This window comes from Lathamus discolor, chromosome 5 (assembly GCF_037157495.1).
Source record: "Lathamus discolor isolate bLatDis1 chromosome 5, bLatDis1.hap1, whole genome shotgun sequence".
NCBI lineage: Eukaryota > Metazoa > Chordata > Aves > Psittaciformes > Psittacidae > Lathamus > Lathamus discolor.
Genome location: NC_088888.1, coordinates 98,882,539 through 98,910,329, shown reverse-complemented (window position 1 = coordinate 98,910,329; position 27,791 = coordinate 98,882,539). Strand labels below are relative to the sequence as shown.

Here is a 27,791-nt window from a genome sequence, read left to right as displayed (position 1 = left end):
CATAGAATTCAGAAATCACTGACATACAAATGAACAACCTTTTCCCTAACGAAATTCAAAGAAGGCCTGAAAATTGATGCTCAGCGGCATATTATCCTATTATACATGTTTTTGTTGTATCATAATCTCATTTTAAAGTTGATTGACAGCATATGGCCGTTACAGTATATTTTAGTCTTGGGATTATGGCATTAATAATGCATGCCTTGTTATGCTTTCATTCTGAACTGAAAAGAAGTTTATGCCAAGACTTAATCTCTTTAACCAAATATGCAGTATTTCTATAAGCTACTTTACATAGGGGGAAGATCAAAAGAATCACACAGTTTGTATTAACTATGATTACTTGACAAGAAATAAATATCACTTTTTCTGTTACACTGTGAATTTGAGTCTGAAAAAATGTTTAGGATAACATTTTTTTGCATTCAGTGAAAATTGTAATTGTTTCTTCTGAAGAATCTGATCATATTTTACTGTGAAAAAAACCTATAGAATGTATTTTACTGTTTTAGCAGTGGGAGGTTTTATATTTCATGTCACAAAATCTGTTATTCCAGAGTCCTTCTGAACAGCATAATGAACCCTTCTTATCCACCACCATTCCCACCCCAAAACCACATAGCAAACCTCTGTAGATCCTGTCCATATAATTTAATATCCATCTAGCCTTTAGTCTGAACTTTGGGTGTGGACAGAAAAATATATTCAGATCACACTCTTGAAATGCATCATGTCAAAGTGTCTCTTTTGTCTGATCTTAAGAATGAATGATGCTTTATTTCCATTAATATCGTACTTATTTCCAGTCATATGATAGAACACTTAACAAATAATGAGAATTTAGAGAATTAAAATAATGCTTACAGGTTAACAACTTAACTGGGGAAGGTTCTAGGTGTAAAAATAACTCAACTTATTCTCCCTCAGAAATCAGAGAGTAATTTTTAAACTGAAAGGAGGTTGTGTTAGTGGTATATGCTGTAAGAAAATCATCTTTAAGAATGAAACAGACATATTTTGCTTTGGTACCGAAGAGAAAAACTTACATGTGATATTTATACTCAGGAAAACTTGATGTTGAAATTCTAATTTAATCAGTTTTAGAGGTAGAGAAGAATCAAATGGGATTAGAAGACATCAGATTTCCAAATGAAATGTACTGTCTAACATGGCATTTGATTGGACTCTGGGGAGAGTCCAGGTGATAGTCATCTGCAGGTTCTTTTCTCAGATTTTGGGTAAAACTTTCAGTTGAGAAGGGTACAAACTTAAGATGAGACTTGCTTGATATGCACCCATTTTTCTCCTGACTGAGTTAAAAAAGAAGCGATTGCTTTCAGCTGTCATTTATGTAGTCAGCTGGAGGTGTCTGAATTCGTGCTGTGAAAGAGCTAATGTATTCTTTTCCAAAGGGCCAGGAAAAAAAAAAAAATCATGAAGCAGCGAGACTGGCTGAGGTCAACCCAAGGCTTGCTGATGTTTTCATCAGCTTTCAGGGATGACAATTTGAGAAGCGACTTGATAAAACTGTCAAATGGAATATGCTAAGCATGAATAATAGTGTCAAATAGATTAAGTAGTAGGCAAGAGCTGATTTTCAGTGGCAATCTTCTCAAAGCATGCCAGGTGTTCATTGACTGCAGAAAATAGAATATAATAGATTGAGAGAACTTGTAACTGGGAATAGGATTTTCTTCCATCGTTCATGACAAGGTTGGTGGGGGTTTGGGTTGGTTTTTATTGTTTGTTTGTGGGTTGGTTTTTTGTTTTTTTTTTTTTTTTTTAATTGTGTGATTTTGTTTTGTTGGTTTTGGTTGGGTTTTTTGTTTCTTTAAGTCTTCCTGTACATACACTCTGGGTACATACACTCTGGGTATGTGTCTACTTTTGCATATAGCTGTACCTGAGAGATTTGAAATGCTGCTTTTGATCCCACTTCAGTGTTCGTGACCTTTAATCTATATGTTCAGATCATCAGATAAGAAGATTAGGAAACACAAGAGCTCCTTAGATTTTGTTTATGGAGAGTAACAACTAAGTATTTATGAATGAGTATTTACTCTTTCAAAATGTCTTACAAAGTTGTACCTTAACCAAAGGAAAGGATTTTCCTGTCTCCTGAAGAATCTTTCATGTTACGTCCAGGCTTTTAAAGCTAAAATTATTTCTAAACACAGGTTAGCGACGCTGGAAATAGAAGAAAGAGCACAAAGTCTTGGTCTGTTTGAGACTTTGAAAACCAATCCTGAAACATTACATGAACACATGGTTAAATATGTTTATCCAAGTATTGAAGGCAGAGATCACCAGCGGCTGCTTTATTATTTTACACTCCTTGAAAACTGTGGCTGCTCAGAAGTGGTGAAGCATGCTGTTAAACCTGAAACTCACATCCGACTCCTGAAAAAATTCAAAGCAGTTGCACCAGGTAGGAGAGTTCCTGTTTCTTTCCTTCATAGCTGTGTTTATTATTCTCTTATGTGAGTGCTGACATAATTATGCTCATCTAGTTTATACTCTCCAGGTAATTCTTTTCAATGAGCATATCAGATGAATGCAAGTAATTTAGAAGATTAGTCCTATTTTATAGGACTAAGGTCCTTCTCTTTGTATTACTGGAAGCTGAGTTTAGCACAGCAAACAAAAAAGTATTAAAAACAGGTTTCTGTTGGTGGTGTAAGTTAAAATTATTGTCAGTGATTCATTGAGATTTTTTTAAAGAAATGCAGACCTCATAGGACATAATTTTTAACAATGTAAGTTTAACATGAATATTCACAAATAATTTAAGACAGATTATCTTTCAGAAGTCTAAATTACACAATATATTGGGAACCTCATATGTATCAGGCACTGCTGCAGAATTTGGAGGGATAGTGCGTATGAATTCATGTATTGCAGGAAGAAAAATATCAATGTTTTTTGAGGGGAGGAGGGATTACCTTCAGTTCTTATTGATGTGTTTAAACACTCAAGTTCTGTAATGCTTGGCAAAGAAAAATCCATCAGGAAATCATTGCCTTCAAAGCTAGTTTTAAATGTTTCTCAAAAAAAAGTTTGTTTTATTTTTTTAAAAGTGCTGGGACCATTCATCAGTCATAAAGTGTCACTTTGTGTGATAAAAAAATTTAATCTATTGTATTACGCCCCTAATTAAAATTCTTAGTGTTCAGCACAGTTTATACATAATAGTCAGGAACATCAAAGTATTTGTAGAGGCCCTGAGTATATGAAGAAAATCATAGCAATAAAAGCCACTTATTTTAGGAATTATATGCATAAAGAATAAAACAGTGTTGTTGCTAGAAGAATTTTCAAGAGTTTTCTTCCTATAGGAGCCAAAGTAGTAACAGGACACTTGTATCATATAAATTAATGTAAATGGGTCTACATTTCCTGTCTCCAGTTAACCTTACTTAGTTTACCTGTGGTTAGTACCTTACATTTTTGCTGAGATGGGTAGTAATTACCAATTGTTACATGATCAGAATACCCATTTTTTAATTAATGAAGACTTACATCTTGGGGTGCATGAAGTTTTCTAGATTTTATATAAAAAGAAAAATAATAGTGGAGCTATTCTATATGCTATATGTATCTTCTTGCTTCTTTGATTATCCTCAGTTTGTATCAATATGTAATGTTAAAATATGTTCCAGGGGATTGAGTGATTTCATACACCTCAAAACATAAAATCTCAGTGGTACCTGTATGCAAACCTGACTTTATCCCTAGTCTGATAGTACGTATGTTTGTAAAGGAGATACAATAGAGTCTTTCTAGTTCTGTAGATTCTGGTTTAGTACTGATTGTTTTACATGTAGATATAACTGTGAATAACTTTTATTTTGTTCATCTCTTTCTCCTTCTGTCAATAGGTCTCAATTACAAAAAGCTAACAGATGAAAATGAAAACCCTCTGGAAATATTGGAGCCTGTCCTTACAAGTCAAAATATCCTATCTGTTTCCAAACTGGCTCCCAAAATTCCTAAAAAAGATGGCAGCATGCTGTCACCAAGCTCTATTTATGCTGTCTGGTTACAGAAACTTTTTTGGAATGGCGATCACCACCTCATTAAAAAAATACCAGAAACCATGGATGAGTGGCTACATGCATATGATATGTGTTCCAAGTACTTTGATAGACTCGATCCAGATGATATTGTCGCTTTTATTGATGAAATTACCTTTTCTTCAAAAGCTGTCACAAAGGTAAGCAGATATATGTGAAGAATTTCAAACCTCAGGTGAGGCTCTCTTCTTTTTATGGCTTCCAGTATAAAACCCAGATTTTTATACAGTTAGAGGAATTAGCTTTGTGGATCAGTTTTTGATGTAACCCCAAGGTCCCTGTATTCTGTTTCAGCAGAGAATAAGACATTCTTCTTCTGTGTTTCATAGAATCATAGAAAGGTTTGGATTGGAAGAGACCTTAAAGCTCATCTAGTTCCAGCCCCTGCCATGGGCAGGAACACCTTCAACTAGACCAGGTTGCTCAAAGTGCTGTCCAGCCTGGGCTCGAACACTGCCAGGGATGGGGCAGCCTCAGCTTCTGTGGGCAACCTGTGCCAGGGCCTCACCACCCTCACAGTAAAGAATTTCTTCCTAATGCTTGATCTAAATTTCCCCTCTCTCATTTTAAAGCCATTACCCCTTGTCCTGTCACTACATGCCCTTGTAAAAAGTTGCCCTCCAGCTTTCCTTGTAACACCCTTTAGGTACTGGAACGCTGTTCTAAAGGTCTCCCCTAAGCCTTTTCTTCAGGCTGAACAAGCCCAGCTCTCTCAGCCTGTCTTCATAATAGAGGTGCTCCAGCCCCCGTTACCATCTTTGTGTCCGTTCTCTGGAATTGCTCCAACAGATCCATGTCCTTCTTATGTTGGGGGCCCCAGAATTGAACACAGTACTGCTGGTGGGGTCTCAGGAAAGCAAAGCAGAGGGGGAGAATCCCCTTCCTTGACCTGCTGGTCACTCTTCTTTTGATGCAGCACAGGATTTGATTGGCTTTCTGGGCTGTGAGCCCACATTACTGGGTCATGTTGAGTTTCTCATCAACCAACACTCCTAAGTCCTTTTCCTCAGGGCTGCTCTTAATCCATTCTCTGTCCAGGCTGTATTTGTGCTGGGGATTGCCCTAACCCAGATGCAGGACCTTGCATTTGGTCTTATTGAGCTTCATGAGATTTGCACAGGCTCACCTTTCAAGCCTGTCGTCCTTCTGGATGGCATCCCACCATGTCAGCTGCACCACACAGCTTGGTTTCATTGGAAACTTGCTGAGGGTACACTCAATTGCACTGTCCATGTCGCCGACAAAATTGTTAAAATAGTGCTGGTCCCAGTACTAACCCCTGAAGAACACCACCTGTCACTGATTTTGACTTGGTCGTTGAGACGTTAATAACAAGTCTGAGTATGACCACCCAGCCAATTCCTTATACATAGAGCAGTCCATCCACCAAATTCATGCCTCTCCAGTTTAGAGACAAGGATGTTATGTGGGACAGTCTTGCACAAGTCCAGGTAGATAACAGTCTTTCCTTATCCACCAGTGCTGTAACTCTGTTGCAGAAGGCCACCAGATTTGTCAGGCATGATTTGCCCTTACTGAAGCCATGTTGGTTGTCACCAGACAGCTCCTTATTTTCCGTCTGCTTTAGCATAGCTTCCAGGAGGACCTGTTGCATGATCTTGCCAGGCACCAAAGTGAAACTGGCCTGTAGTTCCCTGTGTCTTCCTTTTTTCCCATTTTTAAAATGGGCCTTCTCCATATCCTGCGTAACCAGGTCTCCCATCTCCTTCTGGAGAGTGCTTACGTTTTCCCTAGTCTTTTTTTTTATCACTGATACACCTATAGAAAATTTTTCTTGTTTCCTTTGGCATCCCTGGCCTGATTTTAATCTATTAGGGCTTTAGCTTTCCTAACCTGATCCCTTGCTGCTTGGACAATTTCTCTGAATTCCTTCCAACCTACTTCTCCTTGCTTCCACCCTCTGAAGGCCTTTTTATTCTGGAGTTTGTTCAGGAGGTCCTTGTTCGTCCATGCAAGCCTCCTGGTGTTTTTGCCTGACTTCTGCTTTGTCAGGAAGCATCGTTCCGGAGCTTGGAGGAGGTGATCCTTGCATATTAATCAGCTTTCTTGGGCCCCTCTTGCCTTCAGGGCTTTATTCCATGGTGTTCTAACAAGCAGATCCCTGAAAAGGCCTAGATCTGCTCCCCTGGAGCCCAGTGTGTGTGTCCTCCTTGCTGCCCTAAAGATCTTGAATGCCACCGTTCATTCATGCCACCATTTCATGGTCACTGCAGCCAAGCCTGGCCTTGAACTTCAGATTACTCACCACCAGCTCCCTGTTGGTGAGAGCAAGGTCCAGCATAGCACCTCTCTTGTTCTTCTCTTTCACTTTAGGAAAGTGAAAGAAATTATCATCAGTGCAACCTCCAGAATTTCTTATGCCCTGCTCTGTTGTCCCTCCAACAGATACCATGTGGTTGTGTTTATTTATTTTACTTGTGCTTGTCCTAAAATTCGTTGTGCCACAGACTTGTGTTTTGTACCAGGCTTTTGCATTCTGAATAGGATGCTCCACCAAGAAGCATTCTGGGCCAGTGCTTATGGTTTCTAGGCACTGTAATAATATAAACTGTCATAATCTCCATCTGGTTGAAAGCCTGTGATTGAAATAATGTGCTTTCATGTCCATAACATGCATTCCCAGATCTGCAGTTTCTTGTTGCCCAGTGAAACCTACTTCTAAGGATGTTATTAACGTAAAGTTTTACCCATTTTTTCTTATGTATCTATTGCCAAGCACAAAAAAGGGATTAGATTTCTTACATATTTCCTTATTAAAAGATCTTGAGATGTCTTCAATAATTTCTTCTGAAATGAAAAGACAATGAAGAGGAGTTGTTTGGTTGGGTATTTTTGTATCTTTTATCTTCTCTGTTCTGGATTGTGCTCATGTTTCAGAGGTGTTTATTCACTGTGTTCGATTAGGTGAATTCAAATTTGTTCCCTCTTTGGATATTGTTGTAGTGTTCCCACAATACTGATGGAAATGTATTAAAACCCATCTACCCTGTATCTGTACCAGAATTGGTGTACAAAAGATTTACGTTGAAATTCTGTGAAATTGTCAGCATGAAATTTATGCTTTGATCTATTTGTCATGCTAGACCAACACATTTTATCGCTAGTTCCATCAGCTGTCTCGTAAACCTGTTCAGCAGAACTACTGTCTTGTTCAGGTGCTTTGATCCTGTTTATCCCATAATCACACTGAGCATTTCATGCTTATCAGGAGACTTGACACTCATCCTGAGATCTTAGTTGCCTGACCTTGGACTGTGGTAGCCAGGGAATGACTCTTGTCTAGTGAGAAGGGAATACTGTCTTCACGTATGACCGCTGTTAGTGACTACTTGAAATTCTTGCTGTTATATATCTTGCTATACTGAAGAGGTAGTCATCAATGTTTGCTTCCACAGATATTAAGCAGAGGCTACCTAAAATTTTGTGTGTGTGTGGTTGTTTTGTTTTGTTTGGTTTGGTTTTTTTTGTTTTGCACCCAGTTCTTCCATTATCACAACTCTTCTTTGGATCCAGTATATCAGCATCCATCTTCAGCTGAAGAAGGTGCAGATTGATGCACTGTTTTTGTTGTGTTGTAAATGAAACAGGTGAAATCCTTTACTCTTCATCAGTACCCTCTTCATACACCGAAGAACTTGGACCACAGCAGTGCAGTGCTACAAACACTGAGAAAGTTTTTCCTTGTGGCACTTATACTTAAAAATGCTTTTAATTCTGAATAGCGATTCCAGTTTTTCTTAGTAAATAATAATTCAGTCCACTTCCATACTGGTAAGCATAGCCAAATTGCATGTACGGAACAGATTTCTCCCTTAAAAGTAGATTTTCCAAATATTCAGTGGAATTGCTGCATATATTTTTGTGTACATTTTGAGTCTGACATCTTTTCTTCTAGTAGGTCTGTTTGCTTTTTTAAATAATGCTGACTTCATAGATTGTTAATTATAGTAATGATCATACCAGCTTTTTAATCTTGATGATTTCCCATTTACTCCCCTTTGTGTGGGAAGTATTTTAGGCAATTTGGGGATTTCTTTTTTTTTTTTAATTCCTTTGTTGCCAGTGTTCTATTTATTGTGCTAGATAGTTGGTAATGTCTTCAAAGAACCATCTGTTTCAAAGCGCATAGGTCATTGCCCTGATGATTGTTGATTAGCAGTACTCTGGAAAAAAGGGTCCAACACCAGAAAGGCAAAAAACAAAACCACAACTGAAAACAATTACTTTTAATTGGTGTGTTTTCATTGTTGAACACACATTACAAATAGCGATGGGCACAATATGTTAATTAGGAAGAAAATACTATAGCTTCAGATGGCTGAAGTAGAATAAAATGCAGCGATATCACCTGTTCTGTCTTTTATGCAGAAAAAGAAGGTGAAATTTCCCTCACATGGGCTCTTCCTTGCAGCGTTTCATAGGCTTGGCCATGTTCGTTCAGACTACGGCTGATGACATTTTTTGTTTACTGTTCCATCCTTTATAGTTTCTTTTTCAACTTCTGATACAAAGGAAGAACTTTGCTTGAAACTTTGTGTTTTTAATAGAGAAGTTAGCTCTTAGTTTCTCTGAGTCAGTAATGCTTTTTGAGTGATTCTTCTTACTTAAGTAGGAATACAGTATCTGGATTTTGCCCACACACCAAATGGGTGTAGAATGAGACCTATTATAACTCGATATTAACCTGCACCATTTTCTCCTTCAATTTTAATTATTTTAAATGCCATTTTAAAGAACTGTTGTCGTGGTTTAAACCAATCCACACAGGTCGTCCACTCACCCCCCCCCCCCCGACCCTCCCCACTCCCGGAGGGATGGGGAGGAAAATCAGGAGAATGTAACTCCCACGGGTTGAGATAAGAACAGCCCAGTAACTAAGGTATAACACAAACCACTGCTGCTACCACCAATGATAATATTGATAAGAGAAAATAACAAGAGAATACGATACCACCGCCGAACGAGTTCGACCCCCCCGAAGAGCCAGAGCCTGCCCCTTCCGGGTAACTTCCAGTTCCCCCTCCAGGCATGACGTGCTATGGTATGGAATACCTCCTTGGCTAGTTCGGGTCAGGTGTCCTGTCTCTGCTTCCTCCCGGCCTCCCTCGTCCCCAGCAGAGCATGAGACTCACAGAGTCCTTGGCCAGAATAAACATTACCTAGCAACAATTAAAAACAATCGGTATTATCAGCTCTCTGCCCAGGCTGGAAGTCAAAACACAGAGCTTGCACCAGTTACTAAGAAGGAGCAAAACGGCTCCTGGTAAACCCAGGACAGTATCCACCCCTTATTCCATACCATTCACATCATGCTCAGATCCCACATTTTTCAGTATACCATCAATCTTATCTCAGTACACTCTTAGTGCATAGACCAGTCCTTATAAAGCTGCTGAGTCCATTCGGTCCATGATGTCAGGTTCCATCCTTTGTAACAGTCTTTTCAGGGCAGGAAAAGCTGTGTGCAGTGTTGGATTGTTGCCTGCTGGTGATAATTCTTCACTGCAGAACTTGTCTGGTTCTATCAGAATTCATTCTTTGTTGGGATGACGGTTGGAGGGAAGTCAGGGCCAGTCACTGGTAACCTGAAAACATCTAATTGATGGTCTCTAAAAGTATTACACAGCAGGCAACAGCACACAATTAAGTTCATTGGCTGTTTTCCCCTAAAATCAAATCCCCTTGAGGTATACATCGGACTTCCCCGTTTTCCTGCATTATATACCTCCCAAAGTATAAAGGTGGTGACCACACTGGGAGCATAAGACCGATCAGTTTCATGATCAATGATTCTATTGTATTGCAAGTCATTATAAAAAAATACAATGAGATAAAAACCTTAGCCCACGCCCCACACTTGAAAAACATTACCACAGCAAATACCGGCTCTATGTAATGTACAGAGTTCTGAACCTGTGAGACCCAGAGGAACAGCTTTGAGAGCCAATAAATCAGCATTGTGATGAGTGACTATTAATCTGGTCAGATCTGTCGTTATCTCAACCCTTCGGGCCCCACGTTGGGCGCCAAAAAGAACTGTCGTGGTTTAAACCAATCCACACAGGTCGTCCACTCACCCCCCCCCCCCCCGACCCTCCCCACTCCCGGAGGGATGGGGAGGAAAATCAGGAGAATGTAACTCCCACGGGTTGAGATAAGAACAGCCCAGTAACTAAGGTATAACACAAACCACTGCTGCTACCACCAATGATAATATTGATAAGAGAAAATAACAAGAGAATACGATACCACCGCCGAACGAGTTCGACCCCCCCGAAGAGCCAGAGCCTGCCCCTTCCGGGTAACTTCCAGTTCCCCCTCCAGGCATGACGTGCTATGGTATGGAATACCTCCTTGGCTAGTTCGGGTCAGGTGTCCTGTCTCTGCTTCCTCCCGGCCTCCCTCGTCCCCAGCAGAGCATGAGACTCACAGAGTCCTTGGCCAGAATAAACATTACCTAGCAACAATTAAAAACAATCGGTATTATCAGCTCTCTGCCCAGGCTGGAAGTCAAAACACAGAGCTTGCACCAGTTACTAAGAAGGAGCAAAACGGCTCCTGGTAAACCCAGGACAACTGTGTAAAAAACTCAGTTAAAAACAAAACAAACAACAAAAAACTCAGAGTGAGATTCAGTATCTTGTCTGGCTGACTGACTTTATAATGCTGTATGAAATGCTATGGAAAGTGGCAGGGCATGACATTGCCTGAAGATGTACAAGGAATGTGTTAATAGTATTCTTGCATAGCATGACTGCATTCAGATGTTACCTTCCAAATTACTTAGCTTCTTTTATCACATTTTATCACTGTTCTCCAGTTCAGTTGGTTTGTCTTGTCTGACTTTGTTTTCTTCTTAGGTATTGACAGTACTTCTTTTTCTAAAATCAGTACGTTTTCAGGTACTTTCTTGTGCTTTGCCATTAATAGTTATTTTAATTAAATCTGCTTCGAGACTGCATAATAGGAAACTTCATGAGTAATGTCTTTTCTTTAACTGATTCCTTACATGTATTAGAACTTTACACTAATCTCCAGATGAACTGTGCTGGATCTGGCAGGGATGGAATTAACTTTCTACATGGCAACTTGTACTTGGCTCTACTCTGGATTTGTGACTAAACCAGTGTTGGTAACACTCTAGTGCTTTACCTATTGCTGAGCACGGCTTCCACAGTGTCAGGGCTTTCTCTTTTTCTCAACACCCCAGCCTTGAGAATGCTGCAGGTAGGCAAAAACTGGGGAGGGGCCACAGCCAGGATGGCTGAACTGGCTGTCCAAAGGTGCCTTCTATGGCATATAATGTCACGCTCAGCAGTAACAGGGTTGGAGGGTATCTGGGCATCAGTCTGCTTGTGGGAGGTGACGTATGCATCACAGTTTTGGTTTGTTATTTTTTTTCCACTTCATGTATTAAACTGTCTTTATCTTGATCCACAAGTTTTCTTGCTTTTGCCTTTCTTTTTCCTCTCTGTTTCCTAACTGTTCCATCTGAACATCAGGAAACATTTTTTGGTATGAGGGTGGCTGATCACTGACACAGGTTTTGCAGAGAGGTTGTGCGGTTTCCCACATTGGAGATACTCAAAAGCTACCTGGACATGGTCCTAGGCAACTTGCTCTAGATGGCCCTATTTGGCTTTGGACCAGATGCCTTCCAGATGTCCCTTCCAATCTCAACCATTCTGTCCTTTAGCATTGCTGGCTTTCCAGGTTCCTGTGGCAATAAAAGGAATATTTCGATAGTAAAAGGAGCTATTTCCATTATTTCCTGTTTTAATGTAGTGGGAATAAGAGTGGCAGGATCAACATCTTCATGTGAAAGTGAATATTGCTTGTACAGTACTTCATTATGAATACTTACATATTCTCAAGGAAGTCGGTGTCTGAGATGAGTTTTCACCCTGAGGAGTGAAATCTGTTGGGCTGAAATAGTATGTGATGTTCCTTGATTTGAAAATGAAAGAAAACATTAATTTTTTAAAAGATTTTTCATAACATGTTATAGCCTATAGAATAAAGAAAAAAAAAAAAACAACAAAACTGTAAAAGCTTTTAAAAATAAAACTTTGCTTCACACACAAACAAAGGATGAACCAGCCCCTAAGCTATTTCTGATTTTTTTTTTTCTTTATTTTATCATGGGGTATGATACCAAATCTCATTACTGAAGCTGACTAGAAGTATGGAGGGCAGTCATTCATGTTTTGGAATAAAATAACTAGAGAAATGATGTCAGTAGTGCTTCATTTTGGCACTATGCGGATATGAATTTATAATTAAAATAGTCTTGGGAAGAACCTGTATTCTTTTCTTTTTAATGCTTTATTCTGTATGTCTTTATGGCGTCATGGCTTCTAAACCGACAGTGTATTCTCACGGTTCTCTATGGTACAACAGTTAGATTGAATACTTAAATTGTTTGCCTTTTGCATCTCTCTTAATTGCATTTTGAACATCAGATAGTACAGTAGAAGGGGGGAAATGAAATATGTAGTTGTTTCATCTTTTATCATGTTTACAAAATGGATATGTAAATCCATCTGTCGTCATTAAATTTTAATGTGATGTGAAGAGTATTGCCTCTTCCTTGCTTATAGCATATCCTGATATTGAGACCTTGTTTAAAGTAACAAAATCATATTTAATTACTTCTGGTGGCAATGGAACTGAGTTGCATTTGGAACTGAATGGTAAAATATCCTTTGTATTTACCCTATTAACACTGACAAGTTTGCTTAGTTCTTACAGTAATGTCCACCCATTTTGCTTTTATCATTAAAAATCTAGTAGACTATTACTGTGGTTTGCAGCAACAGCATGAAAAATGAGGAGCAAACCTTACATCTTTGAGATTTTTTTTTTATTTGTTTTCTATTTCTTGTGTTTATGCCTTTTGATTAAAATTGTATGTCTTTGTCCAGTATTCTAGTAACTAAATTATCTGATATTAAAAGTACCTAATGCAGTGGGTTTAGGCAGGGGAGGCCCCTACCCATTAGAAAGTATATTGCAAGTATCCTTATGTTATCCTTATGTTTATAACTGAGGTTAGAAACTAACAAATCATACATGAATTTTTAAAATTGTATTTCAGACTTTCTTTTGGACTTAAAGGTGAAACTGTGTCTTTCTTGACCTAAGGGCAGTTTGCTGTTATACTGTGTATATAAAGAGTATTTCTGTTTCCGTCCTTTTCCAACATAATCTTGGTTTCTGGAAGCTTGTGAGGCTCCTTTCTGAAGTCTTAAATTCCATTCTGATGCACTGGAATAGACTAACCCTTTCAAGCTAGATGGAGAGGTAGGAGAAAACTTAATTCAGTGCATGTATGAATCCATTTAAAAATTCCAACTCTATGACAAGTATAGAGGTAAGAAAAAAAACAACAAACAAACCAACAGCCAAACAAAACAAAGCAAAAAACTACTAAAAAGCCAAACCGAAAACAAAACCAAACCAAACCAACCAACCAACCAAACAAAAAAAACAGGCAAACCCCCCCCCAGAACTAGATTTCCATATTTCTGTTTAAAGGCTAGATACACCTACTTATACAGGTATAACTTGTGCTTTAAATAGGTTGATTTAAAAGTTGTAGACCTCCTGCTGTTACTTGTTTATGATTATGGTGTGAGGGATATATTTTAAAAGGTGATTTAAACCTGATAAAACTAACCTTAATTTTCAGCATTTGGGATTCGCAGTTAATCCAGTTATATGATCCCGACACCTCTCAATGCAGAATTAAAAATTATTATAGGATGCTAGTCTACAAAATAATAAATATTAGTAGGAAAAATAATTTTCATATGGTTTAAGATGAGCCAGATTCAACATCAATCAAAGGAAAGACAAGAAAGTAATGGAATGCTAATAATTTTTAAATAAATGACAAATAAAGTTGTTTCTCATAAAATACTTCACTTAATTTTATGCTGTTCTGTAGAATAGTGGAGCAACCTGACCTCCAGGCACTGCTGTAATACAAATGGTACTGTACAGTTGATGAATGATTAAATATCATGTAATCTTTTTCAGCTGCCAGTTGAAGCCAGGATAGAAGTGACTAAGAAGGCTCTTAAGATAGTCATCCATCTTTCTGAGAAATCAAGAAAGAAAACTTTGGAGAATGATATGGAAGATGCTGAAAATCCATCCGTTGCTTATGGAGAAGCTCTGAATCACTTGCAGCAATCTCTTGCTCATCTGGAAACACTCACTAATAGTTTTATCACTTACTTGAAAAACAGCGAACAGGTAATGATTACAGATCAAGTGTTTGTTTTGAGTGTTACCATAGCTAGCAGTGATGGATATCAGTCTTCTGTCCTGTTTTATTAAAGGTTTGTACCTTTGTTTTTGTTGGCCTGGTTTTTGTAAATTCACATCCATCAATCTTTTCTTTGTCATAGTGTATGTTAGACCTTGATAGAAAGACTGAATGATAACAGCCCTGTAAATAAAGAGCTCACTGATTCATGTTCAAAAATTATCTGTTCACAGGATACACTACAGAAGTATGGCTATTTATATGATTTGTCCAGGTCAGAGAAAGAAAAAATACGTGACCAAGCAGTTGCTATGTGTATAGATGGTCAACCCCTGGACATGATACAACAGTTGTTACAAGTGGCTGTTGGAGATATAGGTCTTTCTCCCAGGGATATTGTCCAATGTGCTATTAAAAAGATTGTATGTATATTAAGGTAAGTACACTGCCACAATGCCTGCCAAAAATCTTTCTTCTGGGCTTGGTGGGTTTGGGTGGTTGGGTTTGGTTTTTTGTTTGTTTTGTTCTCGCACTGAGTACTTACTTGCTTTGAATGTCTGGATTTTTCAGAAAATGGGGCAGCAACAGGACATGAGTTCTTAGATCGTTTACTCTTCTTTTTACCTATAATTTCAATACTCAGATAGGACAGTTATAGTTTACTCAGTTTGGGAAGCCCAGGCAATGTGGATAAGACAAGCCACAGAACTCATTCTATTTATTGGAGGGTGCTTTTTGTTTAAAAGCATTGGCTTTACAGTATTGTTCTGCATGTGTGCACTTGTGAATTTTTGGCAAATCTACAACTGCGCATAATTCTTTCCTCTTGAACAGAATTAAAAGGCACGTTTGTTGCAAATACCCTGATGTGGGTATTTGGGCAATAGAGGCCTACACTGGCTGTTGCCACAACAGCTTGTGCTACAGGAAGATGTACAATTTCCATCTTTGGAATAACTTGCTGGGGTGCTCCTGGGAGCTGTTTTGGGGGTTTATTTGTATTTGAAACATTTTGAAAAAAGTGTTCACCTGTCAGTAAACCATAGCCTATAAGTTTTTCTCACTGTTCTAATAAAGAATACTTCTAAGAGTTTTTGCTCTTCTTCCATCTCTCTTTGTGTCATGCCCTACCTGCACGTTAAAGAGCAAGTGAGTGCTTTATGCTTCCAACAGCACTTAAGAGTAACAATGATAGCCTAAATCCCCCCTGACCTGCTAACTTATTGGAGAGAAACAGGTTTCTAATGTGAGGAAGGCGATTATTTGTCAGTGTTGTCATTGTTACTGTTTGTTGCTTATTAGTGCCATCATATATGAGCAATCCACACACTGTACCACACTGTCTCCATTTTCTTCTGGGATTCCCAGCCCCAAACCTCAGCAAATGTCTTTTCCCTGGCATGATACAAACCAAATAACCAACCCATTCATGCAACCCCAGCAAACTGAGTCACCTCTTATTTTAAAAATATGGAAAAGAAGGCTAGGAAAACAGAAAATGCAGAATCACAAGCTTCCACACAATTTATACTTATGCATCCCTGAATAATTCTGTTGAGATCTAAGCAAGACCTGGAGTGATACAAAGGAACATGAAGTACAGTTGTGGCTGACCATCTTAATCATCTTAAGAGTGAGTTTAAAGTTAGCATGAACTTCAAGATTATGATCTTTTAGTTGCCTATATTCTGTATAGTCTTGCTTCCAAATTACAGTTTAACACTTGTGAGAAGCACTCTGAAACTACTGTAGGCATGGTGCATTTCTACAGTACTAGTCATGTCTTTGGAAAGGGAAGAGAGCAGATTTTCCTGCATTGAAGTCGTGCCTGCTTGATTAGCTGCAGCCTCTGTTCATCAGGTTTTATACTCCAGAAGTGACATGGCTTTTCTCCACAAGCCTGAGGCTGAAACTGGTTTAGCTCGTCTGGCAATTGGGAGAATGTAGTCACCTCTGGGAATATAAAACTGTTGAAAAATACCTACTTATAGACATATTTGCAGACATGATGTGGACACAGGTGAGGGAAAACTCATACTATGAAAAGCCTTTCAGTGAAATACAGTGCTTTTCCTTGATTTTGTTTGGTGCTCAGTTCTGGCTCAGCTTGCCATTCGTAACACTCTCTATTAAGATTTGGCAAGAGATTTGGCTGTTTTCATAGCTGTGGTGATTACAGAACTCCTTTGGCATGTAATGTGAGATATCAGCATGTCTCTTAAGGTTCAGCCTTTATCCTGACACATAAAAATCAAGATATTTATTAGAATGGTGAAATAATAAGGGGATGTGGTTTGGGGGTGCAAATACCAATGCATGAGACAAGTGTACGCTGAAAATTATTTGTTAGGGTTGAATGACTCTGTGAAGGTGCTGTTGTTCTTTAACAAGGTTTAGGATACATGGAAGCCCATGACTTTTTGTAGCCAAATAAGAGCAACCTATCCTTTTTCCTACCACGGAATTAGCAGTGCTCTGACCCCTGCCTTAGTGTGATGGAATCTGTGTGTCTGTCTTGATATTCTCTGTCAGAACAACTTAACTGGGAGCTAAGATGTGAAATTTTTAAGATAGAAAGCAGAGAATGAAGTGCTGGGATTTTGCATCTACATCCCTGTCAGTAGCTGTGTTCCCAGGATGCAGAGAGTCTGAGATTTTGTGGGGTTTTTTCCTTCCGTCATTGTTGACAGAATATCAATGAGCTCTTCAGAATCCTGTCCTTGGTGATCTTTCTCCTTCAGAGCAGTACAGAAATATTTATTTCTGCTTTTTTTTTTTTTTTTTCTGAAGTCAGGTGAAATTAATTCATGAGGGACTTTTTCATTTGAGAATCTCCCTTGATTTAATGTTGGTGAGTGCTACCTGTTGCCTCTTGCAAGCTGGGTCTTTGATGTACTGAATATTTCAAATGAAATACCACAGTATCTGTAACCTAGTGGTTTCAGTATAAATATTCCCCCCCCCCCCCCCCGCTTCCTGTTTTTGGGGTGTAGGGCAAGATAATTTTACACCGTCTGTGATAAGTGAACAGATGCTTCTCATTTTACTATTGTCTTGGTTTAAGCCCAGCCAACAACCCAGAAACCACTCAGCCGTTCGCTCATTCCCCTTCCTTCCCCTGCTCTCGGAGGGATGGGGAGGAGAGAATGGAACTCCCATGGGCTGAGGTAAGAACAGTCCAGTAACTAAGGTATAACACAAACCACTGCTGCTACCACCAATAATAGTAATGATAAGGGAAATAACAAGGGAAGAGAATACAACCGCTCACCACTTGCTGACCAATACCCAGCCCAACCCGAGCAGTGATCTAGCCCTTCCAGATAACTGCCTGTCGTGGTTTAAACAAAGTCCGCCATAAACCATACAGCCCGTCCACTCACTCCCCCCCTTCTTGCCCTCCCCCTGCTCCCAGAGGGATGCGGAGGAGAATAGAAAAGAATGCAACTCCCACGGGTTGAGATAAGAGCAGTTTAGTAACTAAGGTATAACACAAACCACTACTGCTGGCACCAATGATAATAATGATAAAGGAAATAACAAGAGGAAAGAATACAACACCTCAACACCAGCCAACCAATAACTCGCCTCACTCCCCCCGGCCGAGCACCGACCGATACCTCGTTCAACCCTGCAGTCCCAGCCCTTCCGGGTAACTCTCAGTTACATCCTGGGCATGACGTGCTGTGGTATGAAATACCCCTTTGGCTAGTTTGGGTCAGGTGTCCTGTCTCTGCTTCCTCCCAGCCTCCCCTCCTCCCTGGCAGAGCATGAGGCTCAGAGAGTCCTTGGCCAGACCAAACATTTGAGCAACAACTAAAAACATTGGTGTTATCAGCACTGTTCCCAGGCCAAAAATCAAAAACACAGCGTTGCACCAGCCACTAAGAAGGAGAAGAATTACTGCTACTGCTAAACCCAGGACACTGCCCCCAGTTTATATAGTGGGCATGACGTGCTGCGGTATGGTCAGGGATTGTAGTGACAGGACAAGGGGTAACGGGTTAAAAGTTAAACGGGAAGTTTAGATTGGATATAAGGAGGAAATTCCTTCCTGTTCGGGTGTTGAGGCACTGGAATCGATTGCCCAGGGAGGTTGTGAGTGCTCCATCCCTGGCGGTGTTCAAGGCAGGTTGGACAGAGCCTTGGGTGGGATGGTTTAGTGTGAGGTGTCCCTGCCTATGGCAGGGGGGTTGGAACTAGATGATCTTGAGGTCCTTTCCAACCCTAACTATTCTATGATACTATGGAATACCTCTTTGGCTAGTTTGGGTCAGGGGCCCTGTCTCTGCTTCCTCCCGGCTTCCCCTCCTCCCTGGCAGAGCATGAGGCTCAGAAAGTCCTTGGTCAGAGTAAACATTACTGAGCAGCAGCTAAAAAGATCAGTGCTGTTCCCAGGCTGAAAGTCAAAAACACAGTACTGCACTAGCTACTAAGAAGGAGGAGAATGACTGCTACTGCTGAATGCAGGAAAACTATTCATTAAAAAACTCTCTCCTGAAGTATTTCTCTTCCAAAGAGATACATGCAACAAATACCAAAGATTATTACATTGTTAGATGGCTGCAGACACCATTTGTCACTTCTAGTGACAGTTTATATAGATAAAACTTTGAGAATTTATCTTGGTACTCTGCATGCAGAAAAATTAGGTGGGCAGGATAATCTGAATGCACATACCAGAAACAGAGAAACAGGTCTAGTGTGAAAATAATCTATGGCTCTACTTTTTCTTCAGCATGTATGTATTTTTTACAGCAGTTTGAAGTGCCACAGATGAAAAGACAGCAGCCTGTCAAAGTACCTGCAGTCCTCTTTGGCAGAAAATTGAATCCTCCTGTTATTCAGTTTAAGTGTTCATAGCAGCCTCAGTGATGGTAGAGCTTTTGCACAGCCACATAAGTAATACCATCTTTCTTATCTGGGTTTGTCCATTTGATGAAGAATTACTTGCTCTTAGGTAATCACTGTCCTGCTGTTTTTGACTGGAATGTAGCAGTGTAATGCATTTTAATATAAAACTCACAAAGGCCATATATTTCAGCTATAATGAGTCTCATGTACATGCAGAGTGTGAGAAACCTACCAAAATTCTTTCTACTCTGCTTCTTATGAGCATTTTTCTGTGGACTGAATTTCTTGTTCCTTATATCCATTGCAAAGCTGGAATGTCTGCAAGCTCTAGGGCAGACACCACGACCAGTAACTCCTAGGCAACGCTTTCCAATAAAGAAGGAAATACCTGTCTCTCAGGTAGAGAAAACTGTGGCAAAGATGGGAGAATTAGGTGGATGCTTCAGATGAACTCATTTGGTGTGTGATGTGACCTAATGTGATCAGTACAAATTAGTTTTTTCCCATTTTTGTATGTGTTTTTTTGCTTTATTCTTTTGTCCTGTCCTGTCCCGTCCTGCCTCCCCCCCCCAGGTAAAGGGAAGATCATACCGTATAATTAATGATAAATGAGTAGATAATGATCTATGTGAAGTTTGTCTACTACAATGATAAAAGAACATGAAGTGAAAATGTAACATAAAATAAAATAGAAAATGCTTGAACTAATATCCTCCTTATTATGAAATTCAGTAAGAATATTGCAGAGTAGCATCACTCCAAATATAGGGAGCAATTAAAAGAAGGGTCGTTGCTTGACATATCTTCAGGCTGCTGCTATTAATGTTGTCACTGTGAATAAAACTGGATGTGTCTCTATCCTATGCCCAGCTGCTAGCTTGAAAGCTAGATCATAGAAATTAAACAGAAATTGGAGCATATTAACCACATTTTGTGTAATATTTCATGTTTTAGGGTTAATACAATCAAAGAAGTAGTCTTGCCTGTGTATGTGGAATGACAAACTACTATTCAATAAATGCAACATTTCAAGGAACAATTCTTCAGGTTAATTTATTGGAGCTTTGTTATGTTACATAGTGTGGTTATTTTATCCAATTGATTTGAAAGATACCATGTTGGAAAGTTTCTTCCTTGACAATTAACCTTCAGAGTAGCAGTTGTAAGATTGTAACACTGAACTTGGATTTTCTGTATGATGACAGGGACTGTAATTAAGGTATTCTAATGATAAGTGAAACAGGCCTATATGGATATGAAAATTTATTAGTTAGTGACTTGCCTGAAAGTTAGGCATCAATCCACCTCTTCTGTGCTTGAAAATTGCATCGTTTTTTCAGGTTTGTAACTACATGCCCCCCTTCAAACAAAGTATGCTTTGTTATTAATAAATATATTTACTATTGAAGAAGAAGAACCTTTTAGAAAGTATTGCCTTTATGAAAGATTAAGAAAGTTACTTTTTGGTTTCATTTTTCAACACTGTACAATACCACAAGCTTAAAATCTCCAACACCTTCTCAGAAACGGACTTCTTGTTAAATACAGGATACAGTTAATAGTCTTATATTAGGTACCTGTACTGTAATTTCAAGAATGATATTGTCCAGTTAACTATTTTTATCTCATTTGACTCTCTAGTTCTGGCATGCAAAATTCAAAGTAGAAGCTTTTGCATTGCTATATATAAAATCTCTCCAATAGAGCATACCTACATAGTTTATATGACACGTATAATGTTCGTATCATACTTTGTATTATATGTATTATTTGCTTGTTTATCTGTGGGAACGCTATTATTTAAAAAAAAACTTCTGGAAAAAACAGACAAACAAAACACCAAAACAAAACAAAGCACAGAAAAACAAACCAAAATAAAAATATGTTGGTAATGATGGCAGTTTGATTAGACTTACGTAAGTTTCAGTTTAATCCATTATCTAAGATCGCTTGTGATATAGTGGACATTTTCCATAATCCATGACTGTAGACATTTTCATGTTTAGTCAGTCAGGGAAGACAGTTTTTCTGTTGAAGACATTATGACCTCTTCATTTGCAGCTCCTGAATTCCGTATCTTAGGTGTCCAGATGGATGTAGCATTTCATGAAATTTTGGAAGTATTTACCAGGCAGTGAGCAGGAACGGTTTGGTTAAGTTTTGAGTTCTTGTGTAATGGCCAGATGACCAGTGCTTTGTGAAGAAGGTAAAACCAGCTTTGTTAGATTGAGTAGCTTGCTTAAAAGAGAAAAAAAATTTAATAAAACCAACCAAAATCCAGATTTTTACTTTTTTTTTTTTTTTTACTCTCTGATCTCACTTGAGCAGAGGTCATACAGAGTAATTTTGTAACTTGGATATCATAGTTAATTGGACTTTCTGATGGAAATGATTGTTTGGCATTATGACTTTTTCTCCAGCTTTGAATGATCACACCAACAATATATTACTTTATTATTTTCCCGATACATAGAGGAAATGCAAATGGAAACAGGAAAATAAGCCTGGAAAAGTAAGGTGATATTGAGCATTTTAGATGAACACTGTAATTAGGTTAAAAGGTGAAGTAAATTTGTTCATCTTTCAAAGATTCTTTGTATTTTACTATGTTTGAGGAAGTTGATTAAATATGCATCATATTTTCTGAAGCTGAACTGAAATCAAAATAAGCCTTAATCAGTATAATTTCACCAGGCTCATACCTAAGAGTTTTGAGGTGAACACTGAATCCTGTTAACGCTGTTTAAAACATGCATAAAATAACATATAATCTGTGTGGGAGACTAATCCTTCATTAATTATGTTTGTTTCTTTAGTAGCTGCTTATTTTTAATCATTAATTATTAAGAAAAGAACAAGGCAACAATCTGGAAACTTGACACGATTACTTGTCTCATGATCTGTAATCTCACTGGTTTCTCTATTAAGTAGCAAAGACAATATTAAGCTTAAAAACCCGCTAGCTTTCAATCTTTCTAGATTAAAAAAAATCCTTTCTTATTCTAGGTAACTGTAACTTACTCCTTAGATTCCTTTTTTTTTCCCCCTCCTTTTCTCCTTTTTAGAAAAATAGTACCTGTCTGTCTATGACAAATTTGAAGCTTTCTGTAAGCATTTATACATCTATTTTACCTGAGAACTGGCTTCAGAGATGTATTGTCTGAAACAGTGGTTTCCTGTTTTCAGAATTGGCCATTAATTTTGTGTTTATGTTTCTTTTGTTCTGAGGGGGTTTTTGACTGGGTCAGAGCCTGGTTGTGATAGGAGCTAACATGTTTGATTTCTAATTAGAGAGACAAAAGTTTTTTGAAGAGCCAGTGCTAGGACTGTTCAGAACCAATCTCCAAAACTGAGGATACCCAAAATACAAGGTTTGCTTGCTGGTCAGAATCCTTTGACATGGCAGTTGCTTACATATACAAAGGTAATTTAGGGTAAGTAGATGTCCATTTCTGGAGTCCATAGAGTCATACTATGGGTTAGTTTTGAAGGGACCTTTGAAGTTCATCTAGTCTAATCCCCCTGCAATGGGCAGGGACATCGGTAACTAGACCAGGTTGCTTAGAGCAATCTGACTTTGAATGTTTCTTGAGATGGGGCACTGATCAACTCTCTGGGGAACCTGTGCCAGTGTCTTACCACCTTCATCATAAAAAGATCTTCTTCTTTAGATCTAGTATGAATCAACCCTCTTTTAGTTTAAAACCATTACCCTGTGTCCTGTCACAACAGGCCCTATTAAAAGCCTCTCCCCGTCTTTCTTACAGGCTCCCTTTAAGTACTGACAGGCTGCAAATGTCCTTTTTTATTTCAGTCTTCATAGTATTCTTAGTAAGCAAGCTTTACAGGTATTCTAGTTTTCTTTAGATATGCCATGTTAACGTGCTTTGATGTCTTTTTATTGCAAACTTAATTAAAAAAAACAAACAAAACACACCACAACACAGAAAGCATAACAATACGGGAAAATTTAAATCAGGCCTGCAAACAGAACATGAATGTAGTGGTTTATATCTGCCTTTGCTCTGGGAACATATCTTAAATTTTCTTACTGTTTTTCATTTTAAAGCAAATGTGAAACAATATACTGATACATGCAGCTGCTAGTGTAAAATGACTACTTTAATGCTGCTGTTATTTGTACTGTATCCGCACTTCTGCAGTACTATTAATTTAAATCTAATTTTTTGTTTTGTTTTGTTTTTTTTTAACCATAGCAGAGCACTCAGTTCTTTGGACACACATTTTGTCTATTCAGGAGCCTAAAATCCTGAGTATTTTTGTACTATAAATGATAATTTGATTGTTTCCACATATTCTGAAGATATTTAGGAAAATATCTAGATTTAAACATTACTTTTAAATTTATTTAGCTGCCATATGATAGGATTGGTATTAAAAATGGCATTTATATCATAGTCAAATGTAAATATTTTTTGAGAAAAAGGCTAGTGTTACGAGTTTTTTACTTCTACTTCAAACAGTATCCACCCCTTATTCCATACCATTCACGTCATGCTCAGATCTCACATTTTCAGTATACCATCACTCTTATCTCAGTGCACTCTTATCTTAGTGCATGGACCAGTCCCTGTAAAGCTGCTGAGTCCATCTGGTCCGTGATGTCAGGCTCCATCTCTTGTAACAGTCTCTCATAGCAGGAGAGGCTGTGTGCAGTGCTCACACTTGTGAATAACCTGGTCAGTAGTGTCCATTGCTAAGTCCACCCCTCGATCATGAGTCCATCTCTTATGTTGCATCTCTGCCCTGATGGCCTGAAGTGCCATGGGCCCACCGGGCTCAAAATAATTCACTGTCCCCTTCAGCAGTTTCTGCAGCTTGTTGCTGGCGACTCCATACAGCTGCCTTCCATCTCTGATGCTTCCAAAGCACTGGAGGGGCCTAGTGGACTAGATATTTGCTCATACTGTCCCACACACCCTGCCACTCATGACTGTCCAGCCTTGGGGAAAATCTCCTGGTCCTCCTATATCGTCATCTAACTCTAGACAAGACCCAAACCCGACTCTGCTTAACTTTTGAGATCAGACAAAATGGTTGTGGGTAGAACATACTCTGTGTGTGTGCCAACTTGCTGATCCCCATCACAATCAGCAGGCAGGTCCCAAGGGTACCCAAAGGCCATTCAAACCCTTCAGAACTCTCCAATGACGCTGCTGTACTTGTCCCTGGGGCTGGTGTCACTGCTGTGCTTACCAGCTCTCACACCACCAGCTTCTCTTTTCCTGGGTGCAGCTCTTCCTCCTTTGCCTTGCTGGGAAATGCTGCGTGGGCTCCTGCATCCTCCTGGGGCTCGGGCTCATGGAGCTCGGGGTGCAGCTTCCGGCTGATGCTCTTGGCTGCCGCGGGGCTGGGCTCGGCCACAGGGCTCGGCTCCTTTGCCGTCTCCTGCCTCTGCTCAGTGGCCGCCTCGTTCCCGGCCTCCGGCCCTTCTCCCACCACTGCCTGGTCCCCGGGGCCGCTCTCCCAGGTTGTTTCAGCCACCACCGGCTCCCGGGGCCGCTCCCCCTTGGCTCCCCGCAGCCTCACAAAGACGGAGGCGAGGACAAGGGCCAAGACGGTGAAGAGCAGCGGGACGGCCAGGTACAAGTCCATGGCCACGTCCATCCCGCCCTGCTGCCAGAGCCTACCTGTATTACAAGCCATTGCCATAAAGTACAGTGAAACAAGAACCTTAGCCCAAGCCCCCCATCTGATAAGCACCAACACAGCTAATACCGGCTCTAAGTAATGTACAGCATTCTGAAACTGTGAGATCAAAAGAAACAACTTTGAGACCCAATAAATCAGCATTATGACAAGTGACTGTTAATCCAGTCAGATCTGTCGTTATCTCAACCCTTCATGCTCCACGTTGGGCGCCAAAACGACCTGTCATGGTTTAAACAAAGTCACACAGCTCGTTCACTCACTCCCGCCTTCTTCCCTCCCTCTGTTCCCAGAGGGACGGGGAGGAGAATCGAAAAGAATGCAACTCCCACGGGTTGAGATAAGAACAGTTTAGTAACTAAGGTATAACACAAATCACTGCTGCTACCACCAATAATAATAAAATTGATAAAGGAAATAACAAGAGGAAAGAATGCAACACCTCAACACCAGCGGACCGATAACTCGTCCCACCCCACCCAACCGAGCACCAACCGATACCTCGTCCAACACAGCAGTCCCCCCAGCCCTTCCGGGGTAACTCTTGGTTACATCCTGGGCATGACGTGCTGTGGTATGGAATACCTCTTTGGCTAGTTTGGGTCAGGTGTCCTGTCTCTGCTTCCTCCCAGCTTCACCTCCTCCCTGGCAGAGCATGAGGCTCAGAAAGTCCTTGGTCAGACTAAAACATTTGTGTTATCAGCTCTGTTCCAAGGCTGAAAGTCAAAACACGGCGCTGCACCAGCTACTAAGAAGGCGAAAAATAACTGCTACTGCTGAACCCAGGACAATGAATGCAATTTAGCAATTTAAAATTAATATACTAAGATTTAATCGTGCAACAGATTATCTTTCATCTGTTCTGAATGGTGTCGTGTTGGTTTTAAAGCTAGTATTGTTCACAGAAGTGCTGGTCACCTATTAAAGTAGAAAGTTCTGAGTGAAGATGTTAAAGGTTATAACAAATTCAGGTCTCTATGCCACGTAGCATAATCATTTTTAGGCAATATATTTATCTTATGGAAGTAATAAATGAGAAAATTATTATGCTCTCATAACTCTTGACAAAAAAAAGTAGAATATTGCAGTTATTTTTGCACTTTACTATCAGCTATATAGTGTATTTTAGCTTTAGACAGAACAGTCAGGCTAGTCTGGAGATGTCTTCGTTCTTCTTAAAGATCATATAGGAAGAGGCTGACATTTTTAGTAGCAGAAGAGCTTTGATATGCTGATGAACTGTAGAGAAAATACACTTTATCTCGGGTGTTTTGAGTCATCTTTATTATGCTAACTTCGGAACTACTTGCCTTTCTTTCTCTTTAATGCAGCATTGACAAACTCTAAGATAGGCAAAACTGTTGTTTTTCTAGCTCATCCAGGCATCACTGACACTGCAGTGGTTTCCATGAACAGACAAACACCAAGCACATCTTAGGTTTGTTTTACTGAAAGTCTTAGCAGAAAATGTCAGTTTCATTGCATTATAAAGGAAGCTTTTTTTCCTACTGGGGTGATTTTTATTTTAAATATTTACCACCTTTTGACCTGCAACACTCTATTGAAACTGAAACACCAGATAGGCAGCACGATTCACATTTTTCTGTTCCTACACATGCGTAGTGGATGCTGTTTCATGGGTGGCTTGACCCTCCCCTTTCCCACATGCTGTTCCTGACCACATATTCCATACTTATAATTTTACTGGTTCTGATAATCATGAACATGGTTGATCCAATGGAAAGTGAAGCCAGGGGTCCAGGGAGAAATCTGATGAATCAGCAGAGAGGATTCTGTTGATTCAGTTTACAGTCAAGTTGGTTTAACCCAGTAGTGGTACTGCAAAGCAATATTTGAAAAGATGGCATTTATGTGTAACTTTTAATCTCTTTAGTCAATACTGGTGAGATCTTTAATGAGATTACATGTTTATATTCTGCTGAACTAATCTGAGAAGAGCTAAATGTTAACTATTCTTTTTCTTTCAGGTTTCACTCAAGTATTTTTGTATTTTTCTTTCCGTGTTGCTCCTTACATTACTTTTACATAAAGGTACTAGTTAAGCAGGAAAAGTAACATTTTGATAGAATTGTTGAACATTTCATATAAATCCTAGAATTGTTGAACAGTTCATGTAAATCTTACAGGTGGATAGAATTGGATATGACATCAAGGACAATTTTAATGGTAATATTATGTCTTCGCTTAACAGTGGAAATGGTGGCTCATCCACATCAGTGAAAGATCCACTTGGGATCCTAGAAGGCATCGTCTCTGCAGTGCATGCAAGTGTGGAGAAAAGGTAAGAACTTCCTTTATAGATTTTTTGATTAGGACTTTCAGAGATACTTCTCATGATGAAAACATTGAAGGTATGATACTGAATATGGATGATTTTTCTTCATGGGTATCTGTAATGGGTCTGCGCTTAATTTTGTAAGAGTTTATTCTGGAACAGTCTATCATTTATCAGGTTCAAAACCTAGCCCTGACAGAAGCCTTTACTTGATCATTTGGAAGAAAGCAAGTCACTGAACCTAAAATTTAGGTAATTATGTGTTATGGTGGTTGGAGAAAATGTTTTTTATGCTGTGACTACTTAGACTGTATATCTACCAGGAGTATTTCACTGCTTTTGTTCCAGTTTAGTAGATAAGTTACAAATTATAGTGACTCGCTTTTAGATATCTTAATTTAGATATCTAAATTTGTTAATGTTTGTAGGGTATAATGAAGAAGCAGTTTCACAAGTGCTGTACGATGATGCTTCACCACATTTTTTTTTGTTGTGTTTTGGGGATGTCCTTATTTCAGGTCACATAATGAAATGTGGTGTATGGAGACATACAGAATGTTCTGTATGTCTCACTGGCATTTTTTTGAAATTCTGGTAAAGA

The 27,791-nt window shown here is 39.2% G+C and overlaps 1 protein-coding gene across 1 annotated transcript in view; it reads left to right on the top strand.

The window, feature by feature from the left end:
• NBAS (NBAS subunit of NRZ tethering complex) overlaps positions 1-27,791 on the top strand; it is a 182,627-nt gene that overhangs the window by 108,893 nt on the left and 45,943 nt on the right. The window contains exons 43-47 of the mRNA XM_065681650.1: positions 2,181-2,431; positions 3,882-4,216; positions 14,139-14,357; positions 14,604-14,806; positions 27,107-27,196. Of these exons, the coding sequence (XP_065537722.1) occupies positions 2,181-2,431; positions 3,882-4,216; positions 14,139-14,357; positions 14,604-14,806; positions 27,107-27,196 (1,098 nt within the window). The remainder of the gene's footprint in view (positions 1-2,180; positions 2,432-3,881; positions 4,217-14,138; positions 14,358-14,603; positions 14,807-27,106; positions 27,197-27,791) is intronic.